We start from the raw sequence: 17256 nt of genomic DNA, 5'->3' as shown, positions 1-17256 counted from the left end.
CACCTCCTAATTCTCCAATGAAACTCTCCTTGCGGTTCTCTTATAACACTCATTTAGAAAACTATACCAAATCCCCTTAATAAACCTCTGCCACAATAACTCATCATAATAACCCAACAGTAGAGGTTAACAAGGGGACATTTCTAATAATCTAGGGTCTAGTTTTGGACCCCTGTCACAGGAATATATCTTGAGGTCCCTACTATTTCACCAAATGGAAACATACTGTACATAGATTAAAATGTATTGTCCTGTCTAGATAATAACAAAGTGTAGATGGCTGAATGCCTCTTGGTGCTTTATTTATGAAATTCAAGTGTTTGTTTCAAAAGTCTTAATCACAGTTATATTTTACGTAGGCTTATACTTGAGCACTAAAATCACTGTGCTAGATTGCATTCCGTACTATATAGAGAGAATTTTCAAAATGATTTATGTGTATGAATCAGCTCTTGAAAATCATCTGGGTTGGTTGAGCAGGGAATACTATAAAAGTAATTTTCAAAAGGATTTGCGCGCGTAAAATGTCTTTTGAAAATTGTTTTTTTATGAACAAAACTCCTTTGAAAATTCAGTCGATGGGCTTTTGAAAATTCCTATGATATATGCAACTTTTGCATGCTTAACGCCTTTGAAACTTCACTCCTAGGTACATAACTTGATTACAAGGGGTTCATTTCACCTACTTGTGGGAGACATTCTAGGGGAAGGGGGAAGATTTGGAGCAGGAAAAGCATTTATTGCATGCGCCTTCAATTTTTGAAGGTGTATACATGAATGTACAGGTAGAAAGGTACACCCAGGTTTTATGCATACAAGTCGCTTTTGAAAAATCAGGCCTTAAATAGCTATCAGTGCTAACCTGGTTATTTCCCTAACATCTTCCCGCATAGGTCCCCTGCATGGTCTGCCAAAGAGACCCAGCTATATGAGCACCTGCATTTCCACTAGGACTTTATGTCATTACTGTACTTTTTAGCAGACATACCCAGCTGCTGATTAATTCTGTCATCCACAGCCTGCTAGACACACTTGGCTGTGTGGTTGCCTGTATTTCCACTAGGACTTTTAACATTTCATATTACCCATGTTTACCATTCATTCTGACAGCCTCAACATGTGTTAAATCATTCAATGCAAAAAAAAAAAAATCAGCATTCAAAAAATATAAGGGAACTCAAAAGATGAACATAGGCAAGAATATCAGGTGAAGCTGAAGGAAAACAAGGAATGAAATCAAAATGGCAAAAGCTCGAGTGGAAGAAAAGAATGCCAAAGAGATATATTAAATAAAGGAAGAAGACCAGAGGAGGCATTGCAAGATTGAAAGGAGACAAGGAGCAAAGTGGGGAGAAGATGAAGAAATAGCAGACATATTTAACAATTACTTTATTTCACTTTTCATTAAGGAAAACATGGGAGAAGGACCATTGCTGACTAGAGATGTGGATCGGAACCAGAATCGGTTCGGATTCCGGTTCGGATTCACATGTGGGTTTTTTTTCAATCGGGCCCGATCGCGGCTTTGTTTATCGGCTGCACCCCAGCCAATAAACAAAAAACCCACCCGACCCTTTAGCCCTTAGCTTCCCCCACCCTCCCGACCCCCCCCCCAAAAAAACTTTTTACAGGTACCTGGTGGTCCAGTGGGGGTCCCGGGAGCGATCTCCCGCTCCGGGCCGTCCTCCCGCTCCGAGCCGTCGGCTGCCACTAATCAAAATGGCGCCGATGGCCCATTACCATGTGACAGGGTATCCATGCCACTGGCCGGATTCTGTCACATGGTAGGAGCACTGGATGGCCGGCGCCATCTTGTGCTCCTACCATGTGACAGGGGCTGACCAATGGCACCGATAGTCTTTGCCCTTACTATGTCACAGGGGCTATCGGCACCATTTTGAATACTGGCAGCCAACGATCCGAGTGCAGGAGGTCGCTCCCGGACCCCCGCTGGACTTTTGGCAAGTCTTGTGGGGGTCAGGAGGATCCCCCAAGACTTGCCAAAAGCCCTGGTGGTCCAGTGGGGGTCCTGAGTTAATTTTAGAACTTCCTTTCTACTGAAGCTTTTACTTTTTTGTGCATTATTTGTACTTTTGCAGCATTTGACTATCTCTGTCATAGCCAGCCTCCCCTCCTCCCCGCCCCAATCTCTCTCTTCATCTAGAATATATATATATATATCCTTATGTCTCATCTCATAAAGGAGTGAATTTTCAAAGGAGTTAAATGCACATAAAAGTAGCATATTTTGCAGCAATTTTCAAAAGCCCATTTACAGACATAAAATCCATTTATGCATGTAAAACCTTTTGAAGTTGGCTCTATGGAGTGAATTTTCCAAGGCGTTACTCCCATAAAAGTGGTAATTTTCAAAAGCCCATTTACATGTGTAAAGTCCATTTACTTGCATAAAACCCAGTTTTACACCCTAAAATCCATTTGAAAATTACCTCTAATCCTTTTAATGTAGACCTTGCTCCATTTTGGCATCCTTTTCTGGACCACCTATACATTGTCTATATCCTTTCAGAAGTACCGATACACTCTAGGTCAGATCTCACCGACAACTTGTACAGAGGTAATATCATCTTTTGGGGGGGTTTTTGTATTAGTTATGTCACTCTTTATAGATGCTAGCATTCATCTGGCTTTAGCCATTACCTTATAACACTGCTTCACTACCTTGAGATCATCAGATATAATCACCCTGAGGTCTCTTTCTTGCTTGGCACCCAAGTCAACTCCCATTGTATTCTTTCCCATTGTAATTCTTTCACAAAAATACTTGAAGTTCCATTGCTGAATTCAGCCCTTTAGGCTCGACTGTATCAAGACGATGGATCCAACGTTGCTCCGCACGTAATAATCGTCTTGATACAGTCGAGCCTAAAGGGCTGAATTCAGCAATGGAACTTCAAGTATTTTTGTGAAAGAATTATTTTTGTGAAAGAAATCTTTTTCATTTTTTTGAATCATCTATTCTCTGTCAGGATCACGTTATTATTTTGACAGCGCTGCTCTTTGTTGACACGTCACCATAGTAACGTTTCGTCAGTGAGACGGGACGTCACACGTCACCACGCACACAAAAACGCGGGCTTTTTAAAGGGTCAGTGATTCAGGGTTTGTTCTGTCCAGTTCTGAAGATTGACTTTTGAGAGACAGTATCGTCCGGGATGAAGGTTGGCGTCGCTGTAACACCCCAAGCTAAGTACTTGATATAATTCTGTGCAGATTACATATTTGATATATGTTTCTTTGTTTTCAAATAGCATCTGTTCTACATTTATTGAAATCATTGTAATTGACTCCTGAAGAAGCGATTTTTATCGTGAAACACCGGCCGATGTCGGGCTTTATTCTTCAATCACATTTTAAGGAACAGATGTCACATATGTATTGATATTCCATAACAATTGGCAATTCTTCTTGAATATAGACTTTCATTTAATTGACAACAACGCCGCAAATGACGAGTAGTCCGGACGGCAAGTTACCCTACTGCCGTTGTCTGGCTTGCTGATGCGGTCTTATCAAAAACTTTAAATATAATTATCAGCACATTGGGTGCATACAGTTTTGAAGATTTGGATCCTGAGTCTTTTTGGTTTTTTGTGTTTTGGCATTATTACCCATGATAACGCCATCACACATGCAATATTAATGGTATCACATTGCACAAAAGCAAATTTTTCATAGGGGTGGGATTGGAGAGGGGTTTGGGCAGGATTAATGAAAATGAGGGTTAATATCACACCATGCAATAGCATAATGCATGCTATTGCGCATTTTTAACACCGGAAATAACTCCACCTTTTTTCCTGGCGTTAAGCTGTGCAATATACCCAAAATGGCTGTCTGCAATTTGTCATAATGATTGCATATGGGCCATTTCTAAGAGAGAGAGAAAACCTCTAAGGAGCCCTTCACAGTAGTCAACAATTTTTATCACTATAGGAGGGCCAGCTAATAACTCGAGGTGAGGTTTTGCGGTCAGTTTGACATACAGACCTCAGTGAAGATTTGACGTCATTTGGAGTGAGGAAAGTCTCCCAAAGATTAGATTTCTACACTGTTCTCTTGCCCTAGCTTGATAGTACCCTGTTATAGAGTCCATCAAGCTAGTAACAAGTAACAAGTAACAAAATGTAAGTATTACAGGGTGCAAAATCTTTTAACGCACCCCACAATACACTACGGTAATTCTAAAATGATCATAAACGCTCCTTTTTCTGATCGCGGGCGTTATCGATGCGAAATTATAGCATTTTGATAAATCTAGAGGTTAAATAGCAAGACACACAAGTAACAGCACCTACTAACTTGCAGAGTTTAACGGCACAGTAATATTATTTTCAAAACCAACATATAACTTTATAGTTATTTAAGAAGGTAAGTTGAGAAGAATATAACATTAATTTTAGGAGACACAGTAGTGTATTTGATGATACCAATATAGAAAATGTACTGAATAAAATGCTGTTAATGTACTGAATAAAATGCTGCAAATTAATACAATTGTCAACCACCCAAAATCTTTACTCAAACCTGAATCTTGAATAAACACTATGGACATCATGAACAAAATAAAAACTTTTTACAGTGTATGGTATGCCATAGTATATCACTACATATACTAGCTTGTGAAGGAGATTTTCATTCTTTAATTTCTCTTCTGTAGTAGCAAGATTAAATATTCCAGTTCAAAGAATCATTAGTTTACTGTCAAAGGCAGGGTTTTCTGGACTGTTCATTTCAGTTCAGTGAACTGATTTTTGTGTGTTTGCTGTTCATAGGTGGTGTCAGAATTATTTCAGGCAAAAGTCAAGTGTAAAAGCCCATGTTAATTTACTTGCATGGTTTAGAAATAGTGCATCTTTTGCTTAAAGCATTATTTCCCTACAACTTTTCAGAGGGCATACATTCTACAGAAAAAGTAATGCAAGCAAAAGTCACAGAGCATTTTTGTTTGCACAGTTATTTCTGTAGATATTTGAAATTGCAAGAAATTATATCCCTGGGTAAAAGATGCTTCATTTCAAAATTGTACAAGCAAACTGACCTGCAGGCTTAAAAATATTGCCTAACTTAAATTTTTCCTTTCAGTTTTATTTACCTTATGGTAATTATATAAAGCATGGAGAAAAAAGCAAACAAACATGAAAGAAAAAAAAACTAAATCAATTTACGAGCTTACATTGTCAAATTGTTTGATAGGAAGACAAGTTTATTCTAATCCCCATTGTACTGAGCACAAGTGCTTTAAGGTGTATGATCTCACAATGGGAACACACACCCACCTGACCTTCTCGTCTCATGTTCTTGTTTTCCAGCTTGTTGGCGACTTGTTAGAATTCTGCTTCTATACCTTCCGGGAGTCTCAGGCACTGAAAGTGGAGTTCCCAGCCATGTTGGTAGAAATCATTAGTGACCAGTTACCAAAGGTGGAAGCTGGGAATGCCAAGTCTCTCTACTTTCATAGGAAGTGATGGAAAATGTCTTAACAGAAGAACTTTGCCTTAAGTTTCCATGTGTTATTCCAACTCCATGAAGGACCCAAGAAACCACATTTTTAACATGCTACTTACGCAATTGTTCAGCTGTTTCTAAATATTTTAAAATCACTTTGAAGGAGTTCGGGGTTATAAAGAAACATTATATTGGATTAGACCTTGACTTGGACATTTGGGGTTTTTTTTTAAACACCCGAATCACTCGGAAAATGTTCCTGTTCCTATGGATGACAAGCCATATCTAGTCAATAACTTTTTGATTTTGATATTTTAACATACTGAAGTTTTAAATATGCCATGGAATTTCCAGTCTTGATTTTCTTGTTGTTTTAAAAAGGGTTCAAGGACTAATTTGAACTTTATAAAGCTTACCCTTGGTTTGCACACAAACCGTACTGTTGATATGGGGCATTAATATTCTTTTTCTTGTAAAAATAAACTATTGTGTAAAATAATAAAGGAGCACTTGTGGAATAATTTCATTATCCCACCTGTGGCATTTGTTATCTCATGTTATCCATCATAGTTGGCATACACTGTATGACGCCGCTCATCCATTATTTAATAAGAAGAGGATAAGATGCTAAAACAAATGCCTCAGCTTCAGTTTATAGTAGCTGTTGTTGCTGGCTTTACAAATAAGTTTTGCAGTCTTTGCTGTACTGTATATTGCTGTATGTATAAATTGTGAAGGACCTGAATTAAGCTGTAAGGAACTTTTGTAAATGAGAAACAAATCTTTAATGGTTAATAGGACGAATGGGAAAGTATTTTTGAAAGATTTCTATTTTGCTGGAGACTATTTAAGTAATAACTTTGTCTAGACAAACAAGGTAATTCTTTTTTGTAAAGTGAAATGTTCTGCATGCATAATGAACTGTTTACAGTGTATTTAAGAAAGGGAAAGCTGTGCCTTTTTTAGCATCAGATCTAATTTACCATTTTACAATATTGGTTGTAAATAACCTCAGCCTTTTTTTTTTTCCCCACCCTCACTGTATTTAAGCCTTTTCTTCTTTTCTGTACATTTTATTTTGTGTGTGTGTACTGCTTGCAAGTGACTTCAGCACAATTCTGAGCACATCCTAGGAATCCAGCTGCCTGTTTCCGTAGGGAAACCTACACCATGTTCTGTTTGCAGCTTCGGCAGCTTTCGTTTTCCAAGACAGAGAGGGCAACGCACTTTGGAAAGCTCCATCAGCTCCATAATCTGGTGAGAGTCTGCCCCGCTCATCTTACTTGAGGGGAAAAAATAGTAAATTTTATCATGTAAGGAAGCGTTAATATCTTCCCGCAAAACTGGCCTCAAAATAATAAAAATAATACATGCGCTAGGATCAGGTTAATATGTAGTTGGTTAAAGACTTCTGTCAGGTTATGGTATAAGTTTGTCTCATTAGCAACTAATCTCCAAACGCATATACAATTGTCTGGTTATCTGTATATGTTTTAATCCAGGAAAAAAAAATCAAATTACAAAACTATATGCATATATATGGATTAAACAATTCTGCCCCTTTTAAGGGCATTCCACACTCTTTTTTTTCTCACATTGAGAATTTTATTAGTTTGTGGTTTCATAGCCACGGTTACTGCTGTTTTATTGCTTTGGGTGTGGTGCGGGGATGGGACTGGGTGGACTGCTTGCCATAAGATTTATCAGTGAGGAGAAACTTGAAAGCTTTTAACAAATGCAGCGGAGGCTTTTTGGGAACTTCCTTGTTTAAGTACTTTCCTCAATGTTGAAAACGGTACCTTGTGATTTGTATAATACTAATTTTAGTCTACACAGTTGTTGAATAAACTTCAAGACATACTAAAAACACACAGTAATATTCCCATATTTTTTTTTTTTACTTTATAGCATTCAAACATGGTAGCGAGTCCCGATGCAGTGCGAAAAATATGCTGATGGACATTACATTAGAAAAACAAAGAAAGTGTTCTGCTTGTGCGCCAATAAGATGTTAGCCTCTTAATGTTAAACTTTGTACTTGGTACCAGTCGTAGAGCTCAGAATCTTTCTACTGAGACGAAATCTCTGCTTTGGTCATTTTATGATTAGGTTAAGTGGCAAGAGTGTGGAATACCTTTAAGTAGGTCAGTATCTACTCCTGATTTAAAGGTGGGACGGGAAAGAGCTATGTTATGAAAGCATTCAATTCAATATTTGAAAGATTCTGCCTGCTTAGAAAACAGACCAGTGGGAATGGTGCTAAGATTACTTTTTTTTTTTAATTTGTTTATACTGTAATCAGAACACATGAAAATTAAATTTCTTTAAATGTACAATACAGTTTTAAAATGACATCCAGCTTTTGCAGATAGGCACACTTCAGAGTAATTGAATTAAACTTGGTGGGTGTGGTTTAGGCTAAAAAAAACATTGCCATGTGACTGGAGCCAGTGCAATTAAACTGACACCCTTGCAAATATTGTGCATCTTTCTAGGGGGCCATGATTATTGCCACCACAGTTTAGGTTGAGAATATTTTTATGGTTAAGAATAACTGCAGAACACCCCTCCACTTATATGTGCATCAAATAATTTTAATTTCTCTGTTGATAAGCAGGGCAACAAAGCTACACACATGGGTCACATGAGTCCACGCATGCTGGCATAGAGAATGTTTGTTTCCAGATATTTCTAAGAAAAGCTTTCTAAGCATGTGCTTTGGTTTTCTGTACTGCCAGACCCACAGCCACTCAGATTTTAGGTACATTTCATCAATTCAGCGCATCTATTGCTATCTCTTGACTGCCCATACACATGTATTAAGGATCCTCTCTGTGGATGGATTTGGCTGAAACTTAGCAGGGGAAGTCTTTTTTTTTTTACTGAGGTGCCAGAACTCCTATCAGCTCATGACCAAATTCATTCAAGAGGACAGCCCCTGATATATACTGGGAGACTGGGACCATCCTTTACTTAGCAAGCGGAGGCGAACTGGAGCCTAATACAGAACACTAGGAAACACGGATTCCTTTGGCTTACACCAGAACCATGCAGTTATCTAACTTCTCTCTCCTTTCATTGCTGAAAGAAGACATTCCCAGGGCTGCCCTTCTGGAGCACAGGAGGTGGAGACAAAAGCAGTATTGGAATTAAAGAATGCATGGGATAAGCAGAGGATGGAAATGAAGCAAATCGGGATAAGCTGCACAGAGCATTAGTTACAATCCAAAACCGCAGTGATGCAATTGCATCAAGGCTAAAAAAATAAAAATGGGGATAACCTGCACAGAGCGGTAGTTACAACCAAAAACAGCAGCATTGGTACACTTGAAAGAGGGCAACTTGCATGGAATAGCAGTTATAACCCAAAAAACAGCAGTGACGTGACTTCATCAGGGCCCAAAGAAAGCATGGGGAGGTCAACAGTGTGATGACTGTGATGAAACTGGCCATGGCTTTAGGCAGATATGAGAGCAGAGTTCAGAGATTGGGTGGACGAACCAAGGAGGAGTTGATTTTGCTTTGCATTTGGGAATTTTATATGCACAGCTAACAACAGAGGATGAATCTCAACTGGGCAGACAGGATGAGCCATTTTGATCTTTGTTTGCTATTGTTTACTATGAGGTCCATATTCAGAAGCCTTTAGCTGAATAACTCTCACAAGTTATCCGGCTAAATGCTGACTTTTGAATATTTTGGGAATGTATCCAACTAAACATTAGCTAGATATCTCCTTATCCAGATAAAGTTTAGCTGAATAGTATAGAGGTGTTTCTGGGAGGAGTTAGATAAGCCAGAAAGGTTATCCAGCTAACTGATATTCATATATTCTGATAACATAGTTGATAACTCTGGTCATACCATATAGCTGTCCTAAAGGTAGCCAGTTACACTTTTTGGGTTATCTTTAAGATAGCCATCTATATTCAGTACTGCAGCTATACCACTGGATATGCCTCCATAGTTAGCCAGATAAGTTTATCTAGCTAACTTTGCAATCCAACCAGTGAGTTAATATGGACCTCTAAAATACTAGTTCTACTTTCTAGCCATTTTTTGCCTCTGGAAATTTTTGCTAATATGAATCCTAGTTGTTTTTCAGTGAGGTTCTCCCTTCTTCAAAGTAACACCTAAGTTAGGGTTTTCAGCATTTTGTATTTATCTTCGGTGCCTTAGAGATACTGTCGCTGAAAAGTAGTAGTTCTTCCCACATATAGTGTCAGTGGCCCAGCTGGAAAGATTTTTTTCTCCTAGATATCTCTTTCCTGAGAAGATGTATTCTTCTTTTGATTTTGCATCATAAGTTTTCCTCACCATGTCTGGGATGCAAATAATTGGTTTCAAGAATTGCCCAAAGTGCTCTCCGAAGATATTCCTCATAGATCATTACATAGAGAGCTACAAATGCCCAGACACAGATTACGTCCTTTTGCTTAGCATCTGCAGCAAGATGTTGCTGAGAGCAGTATAAGTCCTGCAGGAGAGGCTCCAAGTCTACTTGTATGATATGAGTAAGATGAACTCTAAACCATCCCTGAAGCTCAAGCAGAAGTCCTAAGGAAGCAAGGTTGCACTGGTAACCAAATTTTGGCAAAGTGGTCTTCCCTTTTCAAGTCGTCATAAATCATTTCATACCTTACAAGATAAAGTGGATCGGCATACAGTCTCAAGGCGAGGCTTTGCCATACAACTGTAAGCACCTGAACATGTGGATATTGCCCATGGTCCAAAAGGGCAATGCCTGGGAGACTCCTTACTACCAAGCCAAGTCATGTCTAGGCCTAGTCCAAGTCATGTCTTCTTACTACCAAGGCCAAGTCATTTCTATCTCCCAAGGTCATTGAGCAGTTCCACTGCATTGCCTTCAAGGATGAACAGTCCTCTACAAGGCCTACCCTAATCTTTTCTCTAGCCACATTTTGAGGGGAAATAGAATCATCACAGAGGTGTTTGGTGCCTCAAGCACATTGAGTCTCATATGTTGGGTATTTCATTGATGGATATGTTGTGATCCACCTCCAGTGACATCACAGTGGGCAGCAGGTATGTCAAAGTTAACATGAATTGATCCTTTACACAACATTCTTCCCATGGTTTGATGCACATAATGAAGAATCTGCACTTTACATATTGGATTGCAGGAGAGCTTTATCTTCTACTGGAGTAAAGTCCTTAGGACATCCACTCAGCGTTTTGAGTCTTTTGATCCCAATTGGCTCAGCCTCATAATGAGAAAAAGTAGTATCTCAAATAAAGTAGCAGATTACATATCCTATTGTTATGCCTTAGCAGGTCTTGACCATAGATGGGAATGTCAAAGCCTATACTGGCAGGGCCATGATGACACTGGTTGCCAATTTGCAAAGTTGTGACATGGAGTTTGGTCCATCCATTCACTGATTATTACTGTTCTGACATGGGCTTTCATTTGAGATGCTAAATTTGGGCTATTCATCATTCAAAGCCTTATGAGGCATAGAACCCAAGGCACTACCCCATACGATCCATTTTTATGACTCTGGGTTGCCTTCCTTGGTTGATGTTCTTGTTCTGTTGGGGGAAAGGAGAAAAGAAAACTGGAGGCTCCCTATACAAAAATGTTTTTCATGTTTGACTGTTGGCTACTGTTCATCTTGTTTTTCCTATTTGAAGACAACTGGCTAGGTATTCCAATATATGTGTGGTTCAGTGGCACTACTTGTTACAAGAGAAAGCAAAATTGCTTACCTGTAATAATACTGCCCCTGATGACAGTAGTGTAACAAGCCATACAACTCACCCACCCGCCTTTCCTTGTGGAGATGTTCTGTACTCCTACTCCCTTCTTCATAGACTTAGGTAATCCATAAACTGAGCAGCTGTGGGTCTGGGACATACTAGGAATCACTATTCATGAGCTGGAAACAACCTCCATGTTGGACACAAGATAGAATTCCATGACCCATATGTGTGGCATTTTTCACTGGTAGCAAAAGAAAACACCGATTTCAAATAAGTAAGTTTGCTTTAAGTAGGATGCACCAAGGCATCATTCCAAAATGCTCAGGGGCTGATATACAAATAAAGCTGAGCTTCTAAATTTAGGTGCCTAAGTTATGTGTCTATTTTCAGCTGAACTTAGGATCCTAAGTTTTCAACTGAAAATTCACATAATTTTAGATCATTAAAATTTAGGCCCCTAAATAGGCCTACTATTCATTTGCAAAGATTTCAGATCCTAAATTAAGTGCACAGTTCTGAAAATCAGTGCTGAGTTCCTAACTTTATCTCCCCACCCAACTCTGCCTCTGCAGCCATCCACTTTGTAAGCTCCTAATGAAAGCTGGAGTCTAAATTTAGGAACTCAGCCCTAGTAAATTTTCAAAATGGCCAATTTAAGAGCCTAACTCCCCTAAAATCCCCTCTCCCCCCTCAGTCTTTAGCCATCCTGCTTGCAAAAGAATGGCCATGTGCGAGGCTAGATAAAAATAAAAAAACCCATCAGGATGCGGCATATTGATTGATTTATGAGCTCCGAAATATTAAACCTGCATTTTTCTTTAGATTAAGAATGAGTAGGTATATGATTCCAGCACTGATAAATGCTATAGGTAAATAGAACCATGGGACCTTATAAATGATACCTGCATTAAACCGGAGGAAAGTTAGATTGTACTGAGAGTGCAGCATTTTATGCTTGCTGTTACTTTTGTAAAGTTGGCAAGTTCTTGGGTCCGATCCAGAGGACTTTTAAATAACAATCCACCACCATGCACTGAAATATTAAAGCCACACTTCCAAGCTGAAAAATATGCAGCATGCGTCGCAGTTTTATTTTCATTTTAAAAAAAATAAATCACAAATCCACTCTTTTTCATTTGCACTTTTTTTCCTTCACTGAATTTGAACTTAAAGCAACAACCAATGTAAGCGGAAGATGTTTCCAGTTAGCAGAACTTGTTCTGCTAGCTTTTTGCGTATAGCCCAAAGGGTAGCAAGGACATTAACGGACCGAGTATCTAGACAATCTAGCTGTGCGCCATGCACGTGCTGTGAAGGAAGCCTCCGCACTACTTGGGTGGGCCAAGATAGCTTTCGAGAGCCTTTCCCTCTGAGTTCTTTCTTCCAGCTATGCTACTGTGTGCAGAATTACTAAATTAGCACTATTGACCTTAAACTATATTTAATTACAAAAAAAAAAAAAAAAAGCAAAGTCACTTTAATTTCCTTCCAAATGCCAGCAAGAACCAGTCAGGAAATTGCTGCTGCTAGTCTCTTATTGGCTGTTACTGGCAGTGGACAGGAAGTGGGAGCACGGGCTGAAAAACTTGTTTTTTTTATTTCCATTCTGTGATATCATGTCTGTCATTCCGTTTCTACCATGTAGTGAGAGAGTACTCAGTAGTGCTACCCTGCATATTCTAGCATTGCACTTCTTGTAGGTGGAGAAAATGAGCCAGATTATTTGTGAATAAAGTCTCCATCATCTTTTTTTTTTATTAGTATTATTATTATTGCTAATTAACAAAGTTACTGGAAGTTTTGAGCTTGCAAGTAACTTTGCTTGTTTAAACGGCTAAGCCATAAATTCTAAACTTTACTGCTAAATGCCTGTCCCGCTCTAAACACTTGTTTGTTCACTCATCGTTTTGTCTTTTATCTTTTTATTTTGTTTGTGTGCTATAATCCATAGTTCACAGAAAACTGCCTCATATAATTAAATACCACACTAAATTAGTTTTAAAAAGCAATTTATACCTTTATGCAAAATTGTACAGTATGTCTGTTTTAGCAAACATCTGTAAGCAGGTTAAAATAAATCCTTTACTTTAATCATTATTGTTCACATTCATTTGGTTTTACAGTGCTCATACAAGTGATGTATTACAACTTTTTTTTTCACATTTTCTTCCAGAAGTCAGCATTTATTTTATTTGGCTATCAGTTTCACTGTTCAGTTCTAACATTTATATTTTTATTTGAGCAAATCATTATGATATTTTAGGAAATCTATTTTAATCTAGACTTACAGTCAGTTTCAGCCACCATTCAATGGTGATACCTTGCTAGATATGATATTTATCTCCCCAAAAATATATCAGACTAAATGAAACTTTCAGGTGGGGGAAGGTTATTTTTGTAACTATTTTTGGGAAGGGATGACTAAGTTAATACTGTTATTCCAAAGAGTCCAGAGAAAGTATGAGAAATGAACTAGGAGGAAATTACTTATATGGTATAATAGAAACATAAGAGATTTATTACTATATGATACATGCCTGCCATTAATGGACAATGCAAACAGGAAAACGCAAGATGTTTTTCTAAATAGAATCCTGTTTGAATAGATGTTTTAGAACCAATAATGCAGAAGTTAATTTAGAGACTGGTGTTTACACTGATTCATTCAAGCATTGACAGTAAAATGAAAAAAAAAACCCTAATAAAACTCTTTGAAAGTGTACTATTAAAGATTTGACTTCTTCAGAGCAAAGAACTCAGTGAGAGATCACTAATTACACAAAAGAACTGTTACAAGGACACAGAATTTCTCTACAATGTCTAGTACCAGATTCCTAGAAACGGAAAATACAAACAGCGTTTATGATGTAAACAGTAAAGAAAGAAAAAAAAGAAAGAAACCTATGCATAATAATTCCTTTGTAATTGGGATTTAGCTTCTATGTTGAAAGCTTTTTGAATAAATAGATCATGTTGTTTGGCTTGTATGTTAATGTCTGAAAACACAACCTTTTTTAACTCAAATTGTGCAAATACAACACAAATTAAAATGATTTGATTGCAAGCATTTCTTGCACTTTAATTGTGTGTTTAAATGCGTGCTGACTTCCCAGGTATCAGCATTCTTGTTGTTTTGCAGAAAAAAAAACTTTGGAAGTTATAGTTTTTGCAAGATTTCTAGTGTGTCTGTAGAGAATAATTGCCCTGTCCTTTTTGTTGGGTTAGTTGGTGAGGCAGCTAGGACACCATGTTGGAAATGCATGGGGCAATCAACTGAAGCTTTCTTTCTTTTGCAAAAGACATATATTTAATAGAAATTAAAACAAAGGCTTAGATTTATGTTTTAGGCAAAAGCAGGGAAATAAAGTGCCAACAGTCTGCAAGTCATTTTGCTTGCGCAGTTTGGAAATGGTAAATCTTTTCCCAAAGATTTAGGGGGCAATTTTAATACCGTGGAGCTTGCAGACTCCCATAGGCCTGCAAGCCACTTTACAAGAGGACACTCCCCTGGGAGTTTCTCCTTGAAAATTCAGGCTGCTAGAAGAATGTGGGTACTTTGCATCTGCTTTGAAGTAGCTGCAAAAGTACACACCAACGTATGTATGCAAGGAGACTTCCAAATGAAATCTCTGTATGTAATTTCTCTCTCCTGAATTAAACCTTCTCTTTTTCCCCTATGAATAAAAGTGCATGTATTGTGAACACTTGTTTACCTATGTAAAAAGGTTTGAAACTATATATTCAAGAAATAATTAAAAAAAAAAAAAAAAGAACCCAGAAAACAATTTGTACAAAAATGCTGAATTTAGAACATTCCATACACGTTTTTTGCTTGTATATGTGTTCTCTTTTCCTGTAGAGTATACACAGAAGTTCTGGCAAATAAAAAGTTTTGGTCAACAGATCTACCATTCCAAAATTGTGCAAGTCAAATGCTTCTATTACCCCACGCTTAAATACGGCCACAAGGCTGCTCTCAAAATAAATGCCAATTTTGTAGTCTAGGAATGAAGCAAATACCAGTTGCTCCTTAAAAACAAAAAACCCCCAACGTTGTTTTCTATTCTGCACATCGTGGTCCTGTTCAGCATTTTAATGGCTAATAAACCAAACTTTCCCTGTTTGTGGTGTGTGCCTGCAAATAGTGTACCAAAAGGAGAGTTTGTGTAGTAGCAGCAGCTGGCCTTGGTTCCATGATCTCTTATCAAGGTGACAGGGCAGGAGAAAAAGTAAGCTCAGATATAGACGTGCTCACATTGACGGTCACGTAAACAGGCGTACATGTATGCTTGCATAGCGGCCATTTTAACATATAAAATTGGCAGTACGCGCGTACAGGCGCACACAATTCCATATGGATGCGCGCATGTGCGTGCAAATGCCGCCTCTAGCGCATAAGTAAGGGGATTTTGCTAGGCACCCGCACCTATGCAAATATCCATTCCCCCAGTTCATTACTAACCGCCTAGCTAGATAGCCTCCCTTTTACCCTAATAGCCCCGACCCTTCAAACCCTGCTGACTAGCCCAAGACTTTTTAATTTTAAAATTTGCACGCCATCTATAGCAGAAGTAAAGTAAAGACTCCGGCACGCTTGTGCCTGTAAATACGTGCAGACTTCATACTGCAGACCCGGACCACCCATATCCTGCCCAGACGCTACCCATGCCCCGCCCCTTTTTTTGCCTTTTCGATTTGTGCATGTGCCGGGAGCACGCGCACGCTCGGGCGCTTCTTAAAATCTGTGCGGCGCACCCTGACCCCCAGGCACACGAGTATCTCCCGGCTTTGGCGCGCCTAGGGCTCTTAACATCCACCCAAATGCTTTTGCTCTCCTTTCCAACTCATAGGCCCTCGCACTCCTCTTCCAAATCCTTGTGTATTCCTGCCCCTGATGCAGGAGGTCGGACTTTACTTTCATGATTTCATTTACCTAAATGCTTAAATTCATTTTTGCAATCTAGGGTGAGGTATGGACTCTTATTTATGTTTGGGTTTTGAAGAGAAATCACCTAGAATTTTGGTAATGGATTGTTTTGTAAGTCCACAGGTATTTCCCAAGTAAATTCTTTTTTTTTTTCTAGCTCAGCAGCGGGCCCGAAGTTGAAACTTTGTAAGTATATAGTCCCTCTTCCTCCTCCTCACTGCCCCAAGCTTCCTCCTCTTACATGACTGATCCCCGATTCAGATTGGGAAGTTCAATGAGAAGAAACGGTCCCATAGAAATATGCAATATTAATGCAGAGGAAGTAATGATCTAGTCTGCCCAGTTTATTTCTTGGTGCATGCCATAGGTTCACGGGTGCATTTCCAGATTTTGCTTTACTGCTTTGCAGCTGGGCCTCCTTTGTGCTTATTTCAGGCTTTCTGGAACTCCATTACAGTTGTTGCCTCATGACCTCCCCCCATGCTATGCATCCACCACCCTTTCCAGAACTGAATATTTTCTGATGTTACTCCTAAGTCTAGCCCTTGGAAGACTAATATCATGACGACATCTTTTAGAGCTTCCTTTCCAATGAAAATCATTTGCTCCTTGTGCATTATTTATTTATTTTGAAATTTCTACTCCACTTATTTCCAATAATATTGTACAAAGTGGATTACAATTACAATGTAAAACACTGTAATAAAAATGATACATATCCTTCCAATGTCTATTGTCCTCTCTACGGTGTGTATATATATATATATAATGTGTGTATATATATATATAGAATAATCAGCATATGGTAGCAGAGGATGGTTTCGATCCATGGCCCTCTGGGTTATTTTTTTATTCACTCCCGCTTTCTTTCTGCTCTACACAAAGAATGCCTACTGCTCCAATAAAACAAATATCCATTTTAGGTTTAACTACAATCACTAATCTATTTAGCAAGGAAACCTTTTACACAAAATCTTAACCTATATAAATAGATTCAAAGAGTAACCACATTTATAGCCTGCTTTAGAAGATTAAAACTGTTAACACCTTCCTGTATAAAAAACAAACAACCAAACTTTGGTAAAAAATCCACTAACTAAAAACTCCTTATCATACTAATTATAACTTTCAAACTT

General features: G+C 38.4%; 1 protein-coding gene across 5 annotated transcripts in view; it reads left to right on the top strand.

Annotated features, from left to right (window-relative positions):
• Positions 1-16786, top strand: part of NR3C2 (nuclear receptor subfamily 3 group C member 2) — a 531591-nt gene extending 514805 nt beyond the window's left edge. For 3 of the 5 annotated variants that reach the window (XM_029604838.1, XM_029604888.1, XM_029604756.1), the window contains exon 9: positions 5334-5489. In XM_029604838.1, coding sequence (XP_029460698.1) covers positions 5334-5489 — 156 coding nt within the window. Of the gene's footprint in view, positions 1-5333; positions 7368-16277 lie in introns of those variants that run through there. The other 2 variants (XR_003857159.1, XM_029604625.1) reach the window with 2 other exon arrangements.
• The last annotated feature ends 470 nt before the right edge of the window (positions 16787-17256 follow it).

This window comes from Rhinatrema bivittatum, chromosome 1 (genome assembly GCF_901001135.1).
Source record: "Rhinatrema bivittatum chromosome 1, aRhiBiv1.1, whole genome shotgun sequence".
In the NCBI taxonomy this organism is placed as follows: Eukaryota; Metazoa; Chordata; class Amphibia; order Gymnophiona; family Rhinatrematidae; genus Rhinatrema; species Rhinatrema bivittatum.
Note: the sequence above shows the minus strand (reverse complement) of the source record. Positions and strands in the feature narration are given on the sequence as shown.